General features: G+C 54.4%; 7 protein-coding genes across 7 annotated transcripts; 3 read left to right on the top strand and 4 right to left on the bottom strand.

The window, feature by feature from the left end:
• Positions 1–1,579: 1,579 nt before the first annotated feature.
• On the bottom strand, positions 1,580–3,225 carry NCS54_00655200 (Actin-related protein, ARP3 class; the record flags this gene model as incomplete). The annotated part of the gene is made up of 7 exons (XM_053152005.1): positions 1,580–1,645; positions 1,696–2,529; positions 2,580–2,666; positions 2,714–2,760; positions 2,811–3,038; positions 3,109–3,139; positions 3,187–3,225. 7 exons carry the CDS (start codon positions 3,223–3,225, stop codon positions 1,580–1,582), a joined length of 1,332 nt encoding a protein of 443 aa, XP_053007980.1.
• Positions 3,226–4,032: 807 nt separating this feature from the next.
• NCS54_00655100 (Hypothetical protein) lies at positions 4,033–5,968 on the top strand (the record flags this gene model as incomplete). The annotated part of the gene is made up of 3 exons (XM_053152004.1): positions 4,033–4,220; positions 4,271–4,470; positions 4,521–5,968. 3 exons carry the CDS (start codon positions 4,033–4,035, stop codon positions 5,966–5,968), a joined length of 1,836 nt encoding a protein of 611 aa, XP_053007979.1.
• A 375-nt stretch (positions 5,969–6,343) lies between these two features.
• NCS54_00655000 (General transcription and DNA repair factor IIH subunit TFB4) lies at positions 6,344–7,411 on the bottom strand (the record flags this gene model as incomplete). The annotated part of the gene is made up of 1 exon (XM_053152003.1): positions 6,344–7,411. One exon carries the CDS (start codon positions 7,409–7,411, stop codon positions 6,344–6,346), a length of 1,068 nt encoding a protein of 355 aa, XP_053007978.1.
• An 809-nt stretch (positions 7,412–8,220) lies between these two features.
• NCS54_00654900 (Hypothetical protein) lies at positions 8,221–10,376 on the top strand (the record flags this gene model as incomplete). The annotated part of the gene is made up of 2 exons (XM_053152002.1): positions 8,221–8,961; positions 9,018–10,376. The coding sequence occupies 2 exons, from the start codon at positions 8,221–8,223 to the stop codon at positions 10,374–10,376; spliced, it is 2,100 nt and encodes a 699-aa protein (XP_053007977.1).
• A 179-nt stretch (positions 10,377–10,555) lies between these two features.
• On the bottom strand, positions 10,556–12,274 carry NCS54_00654800 (TRAM domain-containing protein; the record flags this gene model as incomplete). The annotated part of the gene is made up of 1 exon (XM_053152001.1): positions 10,556–12,274. The coding sequence occupies one exon, from the start codon at positions 12,272–12,274 to the stop codon at positions 10,556–10,558; it is 1,719 nt and encodes a 572-aa protein (XP_053007976.1).
• A 519-nt stretch (positions 12,275–12,793) lies between these two features.
• Positions 12,794–15,282, top strand: NCS54_00654700 (Glutathione hydrolase; the record flags this gene model as incomplete). Its single annotated transcript, XM_053152000.1, has 9 exons — positions 12,794–12,827; positions 13,242–13,414; positions 13,465–13,728; positions 13,782–13,842; positions 13,891–13,989; positions 14,037–14,085; positions 14,130–14,185; positions 14,231–14,765; positions 14,814–15,282. The coding sequence occupies 9 exons, from the start codon at positions 12,794–12,796 to the stop codon at positions 15,280–15,282; spliced, it is 1,740 nt and encodes a 579-aa protein (XP_053007975.1).
• Positions 15,283–15,464: 182 nt separating this feature from the next.
• On the bottom strand, positions 15,465–17,271 carry NCS54_00654600 (GDP-Man:Man(3)GlcNAc(2)-PP-Dol alpha-1,2-mannosyltransferase; the record flags this gene model as incomplete). Its single annotated transcript, XM_053151999.1, has 4 exons — positions 15,465–15,640; positions 15,692–16,679; positions 16,727–16,862; positions 16,913–17,271. 4 exons carry the CDS (start codon positions 17,269–17,271, stop codon positions 15,465–15,467), a joined length of 1,659 nt encoding a protein of 552 aa, XP_053007974.1.
• Positions 17,272–17,642: the final 371 nt, after the last annotated feature.

Below are 17,642 nucleotides of genomic sequence, written 5' to 3'. Positions count from 1 at the left end.
CTATGATTTGCCAGTGATTGTTACTTGCCTTTGACTAACTTGACAGCACAAACCGACAAGGTCACAATAACTATTCTCTTGCTGGCAAGTATCTATTCTAAGGTTGATATTACTATTCACACATCTACAGCCTCATCACACCACCAAGACGTCAAACCGGAACTTATCCCCGTCATAGTTCGAACTGACAAAAAGACCGAACTCTGCCCGGGCAAACTCTAAAATCGACACATGGTTCGATGCCCGCCCACTGCCGCCGTCGTCGACCACGCCAAAGCCACGTGCCTGAGAATCCACCGATAGCCACTTTTTTTTTTTATGTGGACTGGGATCCATCCATGTCATCTTTTGGCAAAATTATCGATTGACATTCATCGAAAGTTCGTTTGGATGAATACGGGTGGATAGTGGTTTGACGTCTACAGACGGATATTTGCGGTTTTTTTTTTCTTTACTAGTATGGGGGTTTGTTGCGGTGAGGGAAGAGAGAAAAAGTACATGTAATAAATTGCCCATGTGTTTGTATATCTACTAACGGCGCACATATCGATCCACTTGAATGTCATTCTCTATGTTTAGAGCAAAAAGGCCTAGAAGTACCAATTGATTGGGGGGAACTTGTTACTCGTATCTGATATCGCCGGTTTCCTTCTTGTACATCATGCGTGAACTCCCATGCATCTCGGAATCAAGCCAGTTGCATCGTTCTTCCGTCCCTGATCTGATCATGTCCATCAAACCCTCACCACCACCCATTCAGTGACACACGTCGTCGTCATCTTACCCCTCGGTCATCCCGGACAAGTCTACGAGTCACAACTCACACACTCTCAAATCGAATTGGCAAAAAACTCTCAGGATCAACCATCCCGTTGATAGCAACTCGTCACCCCCTCCCTCCCCTCCATCACAGAGGAAGGATGCAACCCTTTTCCTGCAAGCCCCTCCCCCTCTCCGCCACCAAGCCACGTCTAGAACAACCCACGTTTTGGGACGTCTAGAAAGATCATGCCATCCACGTTTTTTCCCTGTAGGCACACTCGGGCGGGCATCTAGAACACCTGCACGTCGCTTAACGAGGTTGGTTGTATCTGGTTATAACGTCCGTGTCTCGATCGAAGGATGAACATCCCTGCCTCCAAGAATTGATTATTGAACTGGTGCAGTTCGTGAGAAACGCTTTGAGATACATGCTCAAGAACACTACGGTCTCGATCCTCGGCGGGCTCCAAATACGAGTCAAGATGCGGGGAAATGCAGCATCTGCATGAATACGTTTGTTTTTGAAAACGACTAATGTAATAACTCTGCAAGACCTGCCACCATCTCTTTCTTTCACCTATAGTTGCATCGCTTAAGGTAGGCATAATTGTCACTTGAGATTGAGCGCCTTTGAGCGCCCTCACCACCATTTGCACCCCCACAGAAGAGACCACATTGATTCTTTAGCCTAGGTGTTCTGAAAAGTGCCCCTGTCCCTCGAGACTGTAGATCAACGTGCTTGCGAGGACCCTTGTTGTGAAACCCAGGGCTTGTTTGGGAGTATTTCTTGAAGCATCTATCAGCTAACAGCCTTGCTCTAAGAACCACCGGGACCACCCAGCAGAGCAAATCTCCGCACAATGCTAGGGCCATATTCTTGGTACTGCAACCATTGTTAGCCATTGTCGCATGTAGACAAATCATCAGTCTTACCTCTGCCTTGGTATGGCAGTACGATCGGAACTCGGGTGTCTGGCCAAGGAGACTGCCACCGAACCAAGGACCGTGTCGCTGTCGCTTATGGGTAATGACCTGCACATCCAGACCACCGCTTCGAGCACCACCGCTGCGGACCTCGCTGGCTCGGATTCTGGCATCCACCAGCTGCTTGATGTCTCGCTGTAATCGTCGACCGAAATCCTTGTATAGCGTGCTACCTCCGGAAAGGACAATGTTCTTGTACAGGCCTCGTCGAACATCGATGGGCGACTGCTGGATGACACCATCGACAACAACAGGAAGAGGAGTCAGGAAATCGGAGCTGTAGATCTCGGGGTTGAAGAAGATCTCGGGGGCAAGGAAACGCTCGTAACCGACGTCGACAGCGACCTGGCGGCCATTAGGGTACGACACGACGTGCTGGGCGAATCGGGTGCGGTCTCGGTCGTATTTGCCAAACTCCTTGACGATATCGGGGCACACATAGCAGTATTCCTCCTTGATTTCCTGGGCAGTCTTGAGAGACGAGTCGGGCTCGCCGCGGTCTCGCAGCAGGGATTGCACAAAGTAGGTGATGTCTCGACCGGCGATGGGGATTGACTTGATCGAGGCTCCAATGACATAACCCTCGGCCACAGGGATAACGTGGGTGACACCGTCACCAGAGTCAATGACCGTTCCGGTGAGTGATCGATCTTGGACCTTGGAGGATGTCCAAGAAGCGGCCAGGGCGAGGACGGCCTGGACGGCAATGTACATGCCGGCACAGTTGAACGACTCGAAGAAGATCTCGGCAGTGTTCTCGCGGTTCTCGGGAGGGTTCAGGGGCTATCCTAATTAGTATCTTGGCGGCTTCGAAGTAGGGGCGAGAGGCTCACGGGCTCGGTGAGGAGGAAGTAGTGGTCTTCGGGCTCGACTCGGAGGTATTTGAAGATGGAGTTGGACCAGAACCGTTCCATGTGGTCCTGTAGGCGGTCAGTTCCAGCTCATGTCGGATATCTCGGCGACGTACCCAGTTCTCTATTTGACCGTGTCGGATGGGATAGTGAAGGCCGTATCCTAGTTCTGTCAGTCGGATTGACCACTCAGGGGGCGCAATAGCAGCCTACCTGGTCCGCCCGAGGCAGCAATCGCCTCATCACCGATAAAGAAGTCAAGATCCTCAGTTCCTCTCTTTGCGCTCAAGTGACCGCCAGGTCCAGCACCTCCGGTGAGGAAAGAAGGCTTGTTCGCAACGGCCGGTCGTCCTGAGCCGGAGCCACCAGCTCCGCCAGCTGGCCCCTTGGTTGCGATCGCGGTCGGGAAGACGAAGGAGGGAGAATCGTTGCCGGCGAAACCTGCAAAAGGTATCAGCAAGCAGCCCAGATACAATCGAAAGCTCCGAGAGCATGTGTAGCGGTGACTGACCTAGCTTGGAGAAACCCGTGCCGCTGGTGAGCTGAGGTTAGCTGTCGTCGTCAGTGCGGGGGCTGGGAGAGGTGAGACTTGCTTGTCCATGACAACGGCGGGAGTTTGGTTGGCCATTATGAGAGAGGATGCGTGATCGAGCGCACGACTAGACAGATAGAGAGGTAGAGAGAGCTCAAGAGTCGTGCCGCGCGAGGAGAAATGCGATAGGCGGCGACGGCGGTGGTCGTTGCGTTGGGTGGGATTACGTTACGTGCGTTGCGAAGCTCCCAAGCTTGAGGTGAGGCTTGAAGTGTGGCTGTGTTGCGTAGGACAGGTGGTGCCCCGCCGTTTGGTGGTGGCTCACGCCCCGTTACTGCAATAAAGGGGGATCACTTTGCTGCTTTGGGATACGACGTCATTTCTGAGAGGCTGGAACAGCGATGAAATGAATACACGACAAAGCTACGTGCAAAGAGATTGGATTGGTTAAAAAAGTGATATATCGGTGTGAAGCCTGTTATCATTATCATACTGCCCGTGTTTTCCCAGCTTGCCTCACCCAATTTGGGGGAATTGGACAATCAACGGATGCTGGCGTATTGATTGTAGGCAACTCCTTTTCATCGAGTTGGGTAAAATGTCCCCTGCATCTCGCACGAGCGCAGCTTCCATATTCTTTTCTTTGTGGAAGGTGAATACCTAGATAAACATCGCCTTGCTCTTGCGTCTTCTCCCGTAGGGCTTTTCATCAACTTCCATCTTTAGGCCCTGGGTCGAAAACTTCAAAACCTCCAATCTCCTAACATATCTTCGCCCACGCGCTCTCGCCGGGCTTCTATCAATTCGCCCGGCCGCCTCAAATCTCTCGCTACCTTTTCCCATACTCAACTTACCACTTATTGCATGCGTTGTTCGCTCTTTACCCCATGAATCCGATCAAGAATGTCAGACTGCCATGACGATGAAGCCTCCGCTTTTTCGGAACTCGCGCCGCACGGCACCGACGGCGCGTTGGATCGCGTGCTGCGAATGGGGCAGAAGCCAAAGGCAGTACCTGCAATCTTTGTCCATGCAGGGGCTGGATTTCATAGCCACCAGAATGAGCACATTCATCTTCAAGCCTGTGTTGCGTGAGGCCTCCTCGACGGTTCCTCGTGCGTACCTCGACTGACGATGATAGGGCCGCCGAGATGGGAATGAGATTTCTCAAAGCTGGTTCCACGGCAACCGAAGCAGTTGAAGCCGCCTTGCGAATCCTCGAGGATAAGGAAATCACCAACGCTGGATACGGCTCAAACCTCTCCATCGACGGCGTCGTAGAGTGTGATGCCACCGTTGTCGATCATCTCGGTCGTAGCGGCGCCTGTGGTGCCGTTCCGAGTTCGTCTTTCAGATCCATTTCGACACTTCAATAACTAATGCCACCTCAGATATTCGAAACCCAATTTCCCTCGCCAAGCTTATCCTAGACAAGAGCAACAAGCCTCTCAGCCTTCGTCGAGTTCCCCCAAATGCCCTGATCGGAGAGGGCGCCAAGGCCTTTGCTGAAGAGCATGGCCTCATTACATGCCCCAACGAGTACATGGTTTCGAAAAATGCCCGAGATCGATTCCTACGCTGGCAAGAAGATCTAAAGCGGGCCGAGACGAAGTCAAAGGACTCAAGAGCTTCTCCAGAGGTTGGCGAGACAAGCATCGGATGTCCTCCGTGTCAGTACGACACAGCTTCCACACCGAAGCCGCAGCAATCCTTCCCCCGGGATCACAGAGCAGCTATCATGGCAGGCACATGGAACGAGGGGCAGCCTGATTCTCCCTGGATGGGCACTCCGATCCAGGAAGCAACCACACCCTCAACCGACAATTCTTCAACGACCAGCTACTTTCGAACCATGGGCACTGCCGCACCTACAGTGGGACGGTCTTCTGTCCGGGCGACTGCGGAGAGGCTATCGCCGAGTTACGCTGGAGTTGCAAGAGGTGCGCAGGGCGCATCGTCATCGTCATCGTCATTTCGTTCCAGGCCCGTCTCCAGGAAGCCCGGATCGCCCAGCCAAGGAAATCCCGCGGACGACAAGCCTTCCAATCTGGAAAACACAGAGCCCCATCAAAAGCAACATGAACATTCTCCGAACCGCGATGGTTCTGCATCGCCACAGTCACGGGCTAAACCCATGGACTTAGAGGAGTATAAAGCTGGCCAGCAAGACCTGGCAAGTCCTCGTGGAGTTAAGCGACCCTCCAGCCCAGATGAGAGAGCAGAGGGCAACTCTCGAGTCATCAAAGACAGCTTCCGATCTGGGACTGGGAACGAGGACTTCATCACAGACACTATTGGTGCCATTGCGATTGACGAGAGAGGTCATATTGCTGCTGGATCGTCCTCAGGGGGGATTGGAATGAAGCATCGAGGCCGACTTGGACCAGCAGCCCTGGTTGGAGTTGGCACTGCCGTTGTCCCATGTGATGAAGAAGATGAAGATCAGATCAGCGTTGCTGCCGTAACAAGTGGCACTGGAGAGCACATGGCTACGACAATGGCCTCCCAACGATGCGCCGAAAGGATCTATCATGGGACAAGGCGCGGCAAGGGTGGAGTCAATATCCAGGATGACGACGAGGATGCCATCATGGAGTCTTTTATTGCCGATGACTTCATGAATCACCCTGGAGTCAAGAACTGCCACTCAGCTGGCGCCATCGGTGTCATGGTTGTCAAGAAGACACAGACGGGGTATTATTTGTACTTCGCCCACAACACTGACTCGTTTGCTTTGGCCTCGATGGGTGGTTTAGAGAAGCAACCGAACTGCACCATGTCTCGGCTTCCGGATAGTGCTAAGATTGCCAAGGGTGGGCGCAAAGTTCGTTTTGATTGAGCCAATACCTGGTTTCTGAGATTGGAATATGGAGTTTGGCAACTTTAGACATTAGACTCCTGTCTCAAGGCTTGATCGCTATGGGTTTGAGGCCAAGATGTGGCTAATACGGGGCGAGATGGATGGTTGTTTAGTCCTTTTCTCCATCGCTAGACTTGATATGATACCCTCTATCCCTAGAGACATTGCATGCTTTATTTATTCAATGTGCTCAAGTTTGGTTTTGATGTTCTGCTCCAAATCAAGTTGTCACTTGGATGTGTCAGTTGTATTTGCCCCTGAAGCCCAGGAATAGATGCATTATTCTGTCTTAATCGTTGTAGGTATCTCGTCATTATTTTAATTGGTCTATTATACAAAATAGGTAGCGATTCATCAAGGACGAGGTGTCCCCGTCGCACTCCCCGTCTCCTCCCGTGAACCCCCGTTGACGATTCTCCGCTTCTTCTTCTTCTTCCGAGGCACGACGGCGGGCTTGGCGCCGTAGTTGCCCAGCGACAATTTCGTGCCACATGTAAGGCACTCGGAATTCTCTGGCAGCTCGCAAAAGATGCTGAGGCAGATGGAACAGACAAAGCCAGTGTCAACAACTCGACCGTGGCAGAAGCACGCCGCGCGAAAGTCGACCGTATCATGGGTCGGCGCGACGAGAGCCTCACGAGCCTCTGTGTCGGCAATGAGACCGAACATGAGATAGGTGAGCAGACCCTGGGGATGAGTTGCGGCGAGGTATGTGCCACCCGTGTTGAAGCATGCCTGCTGTAGAAAGGTCGGGTCGCCGGTGAGGGAGAGGGTATCGATGGCGACCTGGGCGTGGGCGGCGGCGAAAACGGCGTTCATGGTAGGGATGTATTGCGAAGGCTCCGAGTCGGACACGGAGATGACGAGGATGCGGCCGCGTACGGTGGGAGGTGCCGTGGTGGTGGCCTTGTGGCTGTCCTCGAGGTTGGCGGTGGGCGAGCAGAGAGCTTGCGCAGCCTTGTTGATGTGGCAGAGGGCCAGCGTTAATGCCCCTGAGAGTTGTGTCGTGGTGGCGGCGAGGTCAGCCTCGGTCGTCTGATCCATGAGTTTCCTCACAGAGTCTAGGACGGCAGCCTCGATCTGCGCAAACTGGGGGAACTTGTTGGCCGACGACGTCTGAGCCGGGGCGGCGTCCTTCATAGATACATCGCCCGAGGCATCGCGGGTGGGCTTGGGTGGCGTCGGGTAGAGCCATTGTGCGCGGTCGACGTGGGCGGCAATGAGGGCGACCTGGTTGGCGTTGCTGAAGGCGAGATGGGCGTTGACAAAGACGAGGATATTTGCGATGGCCCTAGACAAAGGTAGGACATTACCGATGGCAGCCCATGCTCGCGGATTCGTGTCAAGGACGATGGTAAGGAGGGAGGGCGTGTCCTCGCGGGTGCTGACCTCGTAGTGCTCCGAAACATCGACGGCGTCCATGATGAAAACGAGGCGGACGTGGTTGTGAGGATGTCGGTTGGGGAGACGGCTACGAGGCCGTGGAGGAGATGAACGCTGCGCAAGTGAGACAAGTTGCGCTGCAGGTCGCGACGCTGAGAGGCGAGAAACGTTGACGCAGGCAGCCCAAGGCAGTCAGACAAAGAATGGCGTCTGCAAGGGCAATGTTGAGGCTCAAGTTGCACGCTGAACGGCGGCTGGCCTAGTGGTTATAGCGTCCCGGTCTGTGCGACGACTTGCCGCGATCTCAGGCCGCCCCGAGGATGAAAGACATGAGCCTCGAAGCCCCGAATATCACGACCGACTCGAAGGATCCTGTCGTGCGAGCCTAAGAGTTTCTTGTTACGGCTACAGGGATTGAAAGGGTAAAAAAGAAAAAAATCTAGTCGTTCGCTGGACGTCATCCGCAGTGGCAGGGTGTGGGAGCATCACGAATGGGACGCGGCTGCGAGGGCTAATGAGCCCCTGGAGCAATCCCCCTAGCGCAGCGCCCATAGACGCCAAAACACGTGACGTAGCTCCCAAAGCGGCGGGGGGAGCATGGGCTTATCAGCGGTCGTGGTTGGGGGGTTGCGGCCACTAAGAAAAAGCAAGGTTCTAGCGCTTCTAGTGGTCTCACAGGTCAGGCTGATTGATGAGTTGAGATGAGGGGCGTTATCGATTTACATCACGGGCTCCTGTTTTGGGCCTCGAGCTTTTCCATTGTTTTCCTTTCAAAACCTGGACGATCCTCCAACCCAACTATCTCACATCATCTATTTGATAATATCTGAGGATTTTTTCTTTTTCTCATGGCTGAACCGGCCAAGCAGGAGCCTCCCGCTCCTTCTCTGGAGGATCAGACCCTCATCGTCTTTGCGCGCTTGATGGAGGGCGGCCAGGAGGACAATGAGACGTGCCGTGACCTCGACGAGCTAACCAAGCTCCTCAACGACGACTATGAGACCCGCCAGAAGGACAAGTCCCACGAGACTATCTGCAAGGTCATCGACGGCGACTGCGTTGACACGGTTTTGTGCTATCTCGATATGCGACAGCCTGAGATAGTCCGTGGGCACGCCACTCTTTCAACGTCGGCCTACCTCAAGGCTGCCGGCGACGACGGCTCCAAGAAGCTATCGACCTTTTTCTTTGACCGTGTCCGGAGAGGCACCTACGACGACTACATTGTCGCCTTTTGCGTCGCTGCCGCCACTTTCCCCATCGTCCCGGATCTCACCGCAGAGCTCTTCCTCAACGAAGACTTCCTCCCCAGCCTGGGCACTCTGATGCGACGCAAGTGGAAGAGCCGCAAGGTCGAGACGGCGTGTTTGGAGATGCTCAACGCCGCTTGCATGAACTCGCTCTGCCGCGAGGCCATCAACAAGTACTGCATCGAGTGGCTCGAGGAGATTGTCGACCAGGACCTCAGCGAGATCGTCCGCAGCACCAACGCCGACCCCAACCTCCAGAGCGACGGCGGCTCCATCACCATGAGGCGGCACTCGGAGCAGGTCCAGTACCTGGCCGCCGTCATCCTGGCCAAGCTGAGGGTGAGAGAGATATGCGTGCGGTGCTTTGTTCACGACTAACTAACTCAGAATTCAAGGCAGTTCCCGCGAAGCCCGCTCCCGGCGAGACTAGCCAGTCGAGGATTGAGCCAGCCGTCACTAGTATTGAGGACCTCTCTGGCATGTTCACCAAGATGATCCTGCGGGATGAAGATCACGGAAGAAAGCACTCCATCGAGGGTCTGGCCTATGCGTCTCTCCAGCCCAAGGTGAAGGAGTCGATTGTGAGCAACCCTGAGCTGCTTCAGAAGCTCGTCAAGACTCTCAGCGAGGCACAGCCGCGTTCTCCGACCACCTACGGAGCCCTGAGCATCTTTGTTAATCTCACAAAGTACCTTCCCAACCTCACCGAGGAGGAGAAGAAGATGAACCAGCTCAAGGCGTACGCCAACGCCGCTGGGAAACTTGGCGGGCCGGACCCCCTGAACGACGACGAGCATGTCGCGAAGCGGTGTAAGTTGGTGTTTGATGCCGGCATCACGCCTGTGCTCGTCACTCACAGCAAGAATGGTTCGCCGGCGTCTCTATCGCTGGTCATCTCCATCATCTTTGCGTTGTCTGTCACCAAGACTCTTCGCGGCCAGCTCGCCCAGCAGGGCGCCGTCAAGCTCCTGCTCACAGCATGGATGACGCTTCCCCAGACTGAGGCACCAGCCCGCCGTCTCGCCGCGCAGGCCCTTGCCCGGATTCTCATCAGCACAAACCCTGCCCTCGTCTTTGGCGGCAACCGATCAAACCCCATCAGTGCCGCAATCCGGCCCCTTGTGTCTATCGTCCCTCCTGACCCAGCTGCTGAGACGCGAGACCTTCTCCCCTCTTTCGAGGCTCTCATGGCACTGACTAACCTAGCCTCTATGGACGATGAAGATACGAGACGCAGCATCATTGCGACTGCGTGGTTCCAGATTGAGGAGCAGATGCTCTCATCTAACGCCCTCGTCTCCAAGGCAGCTGTCGAGCTCGTCTGCAACCTCGTCCAGGCACCTGAAGCCATCGCCCTGTATGCCGAGGAGACTGCCAAGGCTCGAAACCGCCTTCACATCCTCCTCGCCCTCGCAGACGCTGAAGACGCCGGGACCCGTAGTGCGGCAGGCGGCGCCCTGGCCTCGCTCACATCCTTCGAGGGGGTCATCCGCGGCATCATCAACCGGGAGCGCGGCATCAAGGTCGTCCTGTCCATGTGCGTCGACGACGACGAGAACATCCGGCACCGCGGCGTGTTTGTGGTCCTTAACCTGGTGACGGCCGAGGGCGAGGTCGGTGAGCTGGCGCGGCAAAAGATCAAGGATGAGGATGGTGTCGAGGTCCTCAAGGAGTGTCTGAAGAAGAGCCGGAGGCCCGAGGTTCTCGAGGTGACGGTGCAGGCCCTCAAGGCTCTGCTGGGAGACAAGTCATGAACATGAGGTGGTGGTTGTGCATATATATGCTGGCCATGAGTTGGCAATTTTGTTTGTCACTCACGAGTTAATGCAGCGGTTCTTTTTATGAGGACAATGATTACAAGTGTCGCAATGAGAAAAAAAAATCTATCAAATTTTCCCCTTTTTAAAGCGCCGTGTCCCTATTTTTAACCATTTCATGCCTTGGTATCAACCCTGTTGAGAATAGCAACGCCCTCGACATGTCCAGTTTGAGGGAAGAAGTCAAAACCCCTCAGACTCTCAATCTCGTATCTCTCACCCTCGCCCTCGCCGCGCACCAAGACGCCCACGTCCCTGGCCTGAGTGTGCACGTTGCAGCTGACGTAGAGCACACGACGGGGGCCAAACTTGCGCAGCTGGCCCAGGAAGTCGGCGTTACAGCCCTTGCGAGGGGGGTCGAGCACGACGACGGTCTCGTCGCGGTTGTATGTGACGCTCTTGAAGAGCTCGCCTGCGTCGGCGGCGATGAACTTGCAGCGATCCTCGTTGAGGCCGTTGAGGGCGGCGTTGCGGCTTGCGTAGGCGATCGAGTCGGCAGCAATGTCGATACCAATAGAGTGCTGGAAAAGGGACGACAGGGTGATGGTGAAGAGGCCAGAGCCCGAATAGGCGTCGATGAGGTACTTGATCTCCATGCCGGAGCCGGTAGGGGGCAGGATGCGGTCGCGGACGTAGGTGGTGAAAGATGGGAGGATGGAGTTATTGTTCTGGAAGAAGGAGCCGGCAGGGTTGGTGAAGGTGTAGGGGCCGATGTACTCGGTGGTGGTGGCCTTGGAGTCTGTGATGCAGGATTTGATGTCGACTGTGTCTTCGTTGTCGACGCGGACGGTGTGAGGGGGTAGTTCGGAGGGTATATCTTGGCTGTCCTTTGGCAGACGCTGTGTGTTTTCTCGCAGGAGGAGGGTAGCACCACGCTTATAATCCTTGAACTCGCTCTGCATGCGTTCTCTCTCTTTAGCCATACCCAGACGAACGGCACTGGTGCCGATAGGGCAGTCTTCGATATCCAACACCTTTCGACGGCCCTTTTGCATGAAACCAATGTCGGGGCAGCTCTCAAAGGGGACACGGGGGTTCTTCCCCCTCTTGCTGGGACGGAATCCAGGGGGTCCGTCAAAGTGCGGCGTCAACTTGGTGCGATATCCATACTGCAGAGGGCTTCCCATTGTGTCTTGAACAGTAGGCACGACAGCAGGATCAAGGTTGGAAAAGTTCTGGTAGGCCTTCTCGAGGACGCGCCTCTTGAGGCGGAGCTGCTCCGCGTAGTCGAGCATTTGAAACTGGCAGCCGCCGCACGAAGCAAAGTACTTGCAGCTGATGCGGGCATCGTCGCGTAGAGGGGAAGGCTTGACGACGGAGATGAAGTCGGCCATGGTCTGGTTGTCGCGGCGCACATGGCGGAAAACCTTGACCCTCGCCAGGTCACCAGGAACGGTGAAGGGCACAACGTAGACCTGATTCGAGCCGGGTCTCATAGCCAGACCCTCTCCCGTAGACGACAGCTCCAGAACCTCGACCTCCGTCTCGGTGCCCTCCTCCGGAAGAACCTCGACCCCATTCTCAGTCCCCTCTCCATACTCAACCGCCCTCATCTTGAGCAGAGCCTCGACGTCATACTTGAGGACCTCCTCAGACGACCCCTCAGTAATGTTCCTCTCCCGCTTTGTCTTCTTCTGCTTCCACTGTCGATTGTTCTGCTGGTTGGGCCTCTTGTTGAAGGGCTTTTCTGTGTGGCCGTTGCTTTGTGAGTGGCCGTTGAGCGCGGCGGGTGCTGCCTCTGCCTGGGCGGTTGCCATGGCTGCGAATGGGCGGGGATTGTAAGGGCGCGCTCTTCTTGTGAGAGAGACGAGTGGCAGAAGCCTCAGTCGTCTCATGGACGACTTAAGGATATTTATAGAGTGTTGAGAGGAGTGATTTTGAAAATTTGCTGTTGTTCACACCTTTTTGAAGTTTTACAAGATTTCTTCGAGTCTAGAATGAGACAGAGGAAAGGTTCTTGCAGGTGCCCCACTTTGAGATTTTGGGGTCCTTGGGCTGCGTTTTAGGCTCTGTCTGATTGGCTGATGACATGAGCGGCTGTCATTGGTCGGAGTTTCTATCCTCCTCCGAAACCAGGACAGGGATTATATCCAACAACGATAAGAGCACGTCTTTAATCTCGAGACTATTGACTTGAGATAGAGGTTGTACCTGACTACTTACAAGACACTTCATCTTTAATATTCACATGACGAGTTGCTTATGCTTCTTTCATGCATTGCACATACCTACATCTACCCTCGTCGTCTGACAATCTGTACAACAGAAAAAGAAGCCATTTGACCACCCCGGGGTCCCATGCTAAACAATACCAAATAGGCATATACTGTACAACACAATTTTTCTCATTAGCAATGTCCTCACGCGCTCACATCAACAACGCACTGCGTAATCTGTAACTTCTATGTCCTTCAATGAGCAACCTTTGTCGGCCAATGACTCGGTCGGCTCCTGTCACCGCCGCCCCGCTGATTGGTCCCCGGAATGGCAGGTGATGCGACTCACGAGGCCGCTTGCAACTACCGGGGGAAGCCGCGTCCCATCCCGCCGCACTGGCCGGAGATCGGACCCGGGGTCTCATCACGTCAACGCTTCCTTTGCTTGTGCATTTTAAAAATTCGCGATATCTCCCTTTTGCTTCACCTTCAACTCATTGGACTTTGACTTTTCCCCCGTCTTTGTTCAAAGTTCGGGAATGTTTATCTTGGTGCAGTGACCCCTTCTAGATAAGCAACAAGCACTTACAAATGGGCAAGTTTCACAACATCCTTTCAACGTTGCACACTTACTAATGCTTGCCAGGGCGTGTATTCGGCGTGAGGCGTTTATGCCTGCTCTTTGCTCAATATGGACTATTGGCGGCCAGCCCCGTCAATGAGGAGTACCTGTTCCGTTCAGAAGGTGGTACCAGAGGCGCCGTGGCGTCCGAGGCTCGGGAGTGCAGCTACATAGGAAGGGATCTGCTCGCGCGTGGTGTAAGTCTACAAACAAGACTATATACCTTTTCTAGCTCTGACATATTTAGGGTAATGCTGTTGATGCCATGGTCGGCACGACCTTTTGTGTCGGCGTTATCGGCATGTATCACTCGGGCATTGGTGGAGGTGGATTCATGCTCGTTCGGGATGAAAAGGGCAACTATGAAGCCATCGACTTTCGCGAGTCAGCTCCAGCCGCAGCCCACGAGAATATGTACCAGGGAAACGTCGAGGGAAGCATCCATGGAGGCTTGTCTGTCGGTGTACCTGGCGAGGTCCGGGGGTTGGAGTACGCTCACAAGAAGTACGGTGTAAGTATCAATAGTCCCCTTTTCATCTTTTGCTCGCTAACCCAAGTCGGCAGAAACTCCCATGGAAAACCATCATGCAAGGGGCTATCAAGGTAGCCAACGATGGCTTCAGAGGTAAGAACCAGGTTGACCGCTTTAAGTATCAACTAACTCCATAACTAGTCAATGGCGACATGAACAAGTTTGTGTCCAAGTTGTCCGCTGGAAAGTACAACTTCCTCGTGGAAGACCCTTCATGGGCCGAGGATTTCACTCGAGATGGTTCGTTACTCTACCCCTGAACTAGAAACTACGCTGATGGTATGCAGGTCAACTTCTCCGCGAGGGAGACACTATCAGAAGACCTCGATATGCGCGGTAGGCTAAATCCCGCCTATAATTGACATTGCTAACTTTTGTAGTACTCTTCAAGCTATTGCCGATCATGGCTCTGAGGCCTTTTACACCGGCCCCATCGGTAAGCCCCTGAGTCCAGACACAATACACACCTAACACATCCCAGCCGAGAGCATGATCAAGACCATCCAAGAGTTCAATGGCACAATGACACTCGAAGACTTCGCAAACTACAAGGTCATCTCCCGAAAGGTCCTACACACCGAGTACAAGGGCTACGACGTCTACGGCGTCAGCTCCCCCGCCGGCGGCGCCGTCTCTCTCAACATCCTAAACACCATGGACGGCTACGAGGACCAGAGCCAGGACGGTAACCTCACGCTTCACAGGTACATCGAGGCCATGAAGTTTGCGTACGGGGCTCGGCTGCGGTTAGGGGATCCTGACTTCGTCGATGATGTGCCCGATTTTGAGGAAGAGATGCTCAACTCGACGACGGCCGAAAAGATTCGCAGCCGTATTGACCCCCTGACTACGCAGGACATTGAGAAATATGACCCTTCGAGGATCTACTCATCTAATGGTCATGGAACCTCTCACATTGTCACGGCGGATGCGGACGGCATGGCTGTCTCCCTAACCACGACCGTCAACCTCATCTTTGGATCGCTCCTCATGGACAACCTCACCGGCGTCATCCTGTAAGTCCTTCCTCTTATATCACTGGTTTCTTCAAACTCACCCTCCAGAAACAACGAGATGAACGACTTCTCCATCCCCGGTGTCCCCAACGAGTTCGGCTTTGCCCCAGCTAAGGAGAATTTCATCCGCCCAAACAAGCGCCCCCTATCTTCATGCACACCCATAATAGTCTCCCTCAAAGATGGTACTCTAGTAGCCGTCCTTGGAGCCGCTGGCGGCTCCCGGATCATCTCGTCCACGACCCAAGTCGCCTGGCGCATCCTCACCTCGCCGTCGTGGACCGTCAAAGACGCTGTCCGCGAGCCCAGGATGCACAACCAGTTGCTGCCCAACCAACTCCTCCTTGAAAACAGGTTCAGCCGCTGGGAAGTTCCCGGGCTGAGGGCCAAGGGGCACAATATTACCTGGGTTGAGGAGGGGTTGAGTGCGGTGCAGGCTTTGACCAGGGATAGAGACGGCGTGTTTGATGTTGCAGCCGAGTCGAGGCAGAAGAATAGCGGAGGCTTTACCTTGTAAATCAATAGATAGACTCATCCACGTAGCATCTGTTTGTCCATGATTTGGTGTTGCATCTCACAAGCATTCGCTGTCAGCTCCGCGCTGTATTCTCTACTCTATATACGACTTCCAGTAGTGAACTGTTTGTAAAAAGGGGGTATCCTTTGGTCTATCATGCAACTTTACTTTCGCCTCACGCTCTACCTCGCAAGCGTTACCAAGCGTGCCATCTGAACCGTCCACTTCTTGGCAAACTCTTCCTCAGTAAACCTCTTTGCCGACTCGCGTGCCCTGAGGCGGACTGCCAATGGATCAGGCAGCGACAGGGCCTTTTCGTAACCATCCGCAAACTCCTCTTCTGTCGTAGCGTGGAAGCCTGCGAAAGTTAGTGGTCAATCCAACACGATATGAAGGTCGAGCTGCTTACCAGTTGGCTCGCCGTCGATTGGCACGACGATATCAAACTTGGGCCCAGCACTATCGTGAACGACAGAAATAAGCCCAGCAGCCTGATACTCGACGACACCAATACCAAAGTGTTCGTTCCACATGCCGTTAACGCCAATGTAGGCCTTCCGCAGCCACTCGAGGATCTCCGACCACGAGGCGTCAAGGTGGAACTCGACGCTGTTCTTGATTCCCAGCTCGTTGGCAAGGAGGCGCAGCTGGTACACACGCTTCGAGTCGTGGTCATCTCGTACACTTCCAATGAGGATTAGACGCGCACCCTTGGAGGCTTCGCTCTTTCTCTTGAGGAATGTGGCAAAGGACTGCATAATGAGTTGATGGTTCTTCTCGGGTCGGAATTGTGCCAGGTATACGATGGCCTTTTCTCGTCGCTTCTCACTCTCCTCTGAAACCTCGACCTCTTGTTCCATCTCTCGCACAGCGGTAGGGGGGTAGACCACCACGATTGGATCCTTCTTGCTCTTTCCTGTGCGGTATGGGCCCCATAGACTCTGAATGTGCCCCTGAGTCCACGTCGAATTGGTCATTACGATGTCCACAGTCGAGCCAACCCATGAGTAGAGCACGGCAAACAGCTGCCAGTAAGTCTTTTTCGCAACACCCTGCGCTCCAACACCTTTACCAGCGTTGACGCCTTGAGTTCCCACGGCCGAATTGGGGTCCAGAGACTCGAGCATATCGGTCGAGATTGTTGGATAGTGCACGTACGCTCCCGTAGGAACCTTGGGGAAGAGGAACTTGCAAAGGCCAAGGGCAAATGCGTAGCCCATGGTGTCGACAAAAACGTCAGGGACAAGCAGCGAGAAGGCGTCCCAGGCAAGGATGATGGAGCCAATGGACTGGCCCAGGAGAGTGAAGTGCGGCCACGAAGAGGCGAGCACCCAGTCTCTCTTGGAAAGGTAGAGGAAAGTGATGGTAGGAGCATGAAGCTCAATGTTGAACCTGTGCTGTCACCGTGTAAGCACGTCTCACCCGAGGTCGAGGGCTGGCTCACCTTGACCCGAGACAGAATAGCATCCTTTGTAACGTCGTGATCACCAGTGTAGACGACACACTTTGCGTTTGGCCATCGATCTTGCGTCGCTCGAATAGCAGCCCATAGGACTCGCTCCCCGCCGCCTCCGGCATTGCTTGCGCAGCATTAGCCAAGCCCGGATATTCCCCCCAGATATTAACCTACCAGAAAGGATGGAAGAAGCCAACAACACCGTCCCAATCCTTCTGCTTGTCCAGTGTGATCTTGAGGTCATCGTCGACGTCGAATACGAGCTTCGTTTCGGAGCTGCCTTGGGGATCGTTCGCACGGGCTGCCTTGTCCTCCTCCGTCATGAGCGCCAGGAGGTGGGCACGACGACCCTCTGTTCGCTTCCGTAGTGTCCATCCGAGGAAGTTTCGTAGTGCATTGCCAAGCAAAGGTATGGCGATCAAGAGGAACAAGGTCACCCACCCCGAAACAACCGACATCTTCTCGTTGGAGCTATCGGGGGGCGATGGAATAGGCGGGCTGTCCGCGGGCGCCGCAAACGAGTCGTCGGACATTCGGGATAGTCGATGTTTCGCAGCAGTTGTCGAGTTTTTCGGTTATGGGTATCGATGATATCGTAAAGTATCGAGAGTGCGAGGCTGGAGACGTTGACAAGGAAGCACCATGAAGAAGCCACGACAAAGGGGAACGGATGGGGTGACGTCGCACCAAAAATAATAACCCCCGTGGTGGGGGGAAGCTCTAGCCTAGCTCCAGGTAGCTTGCCCGCTGCAGCTGGACGAGCTACAGGGGTCCTGCGCGCTGAAGATGGGCAACCCCCGCTATGAGGCTCCTGACCCTGGTCGCTGGATCCGACCACGGGCGGAGTCTAGCGGTGTGGGAACGCCAGGTGTCAGTGTTCGCCGTTGACCATGGGGTAAAAAGG

Source organism: Fusarium falciforme, chromosome 5 (genome assembly GCF_026873545.1).
Source record: "Fusarium falciforme chromosome 5, complete sequence".
In the NCBI taxonomy this organism is placed as follows: Eukaryota; Fungi; Ascomycota; class Sordariomycetes; order Hypocreales; family Nectriaceae; genus Fusarium; species Fusarium falciforme.
This window is presented reverse-complemented; position numbering and strand designations above follow the sequence as displayed.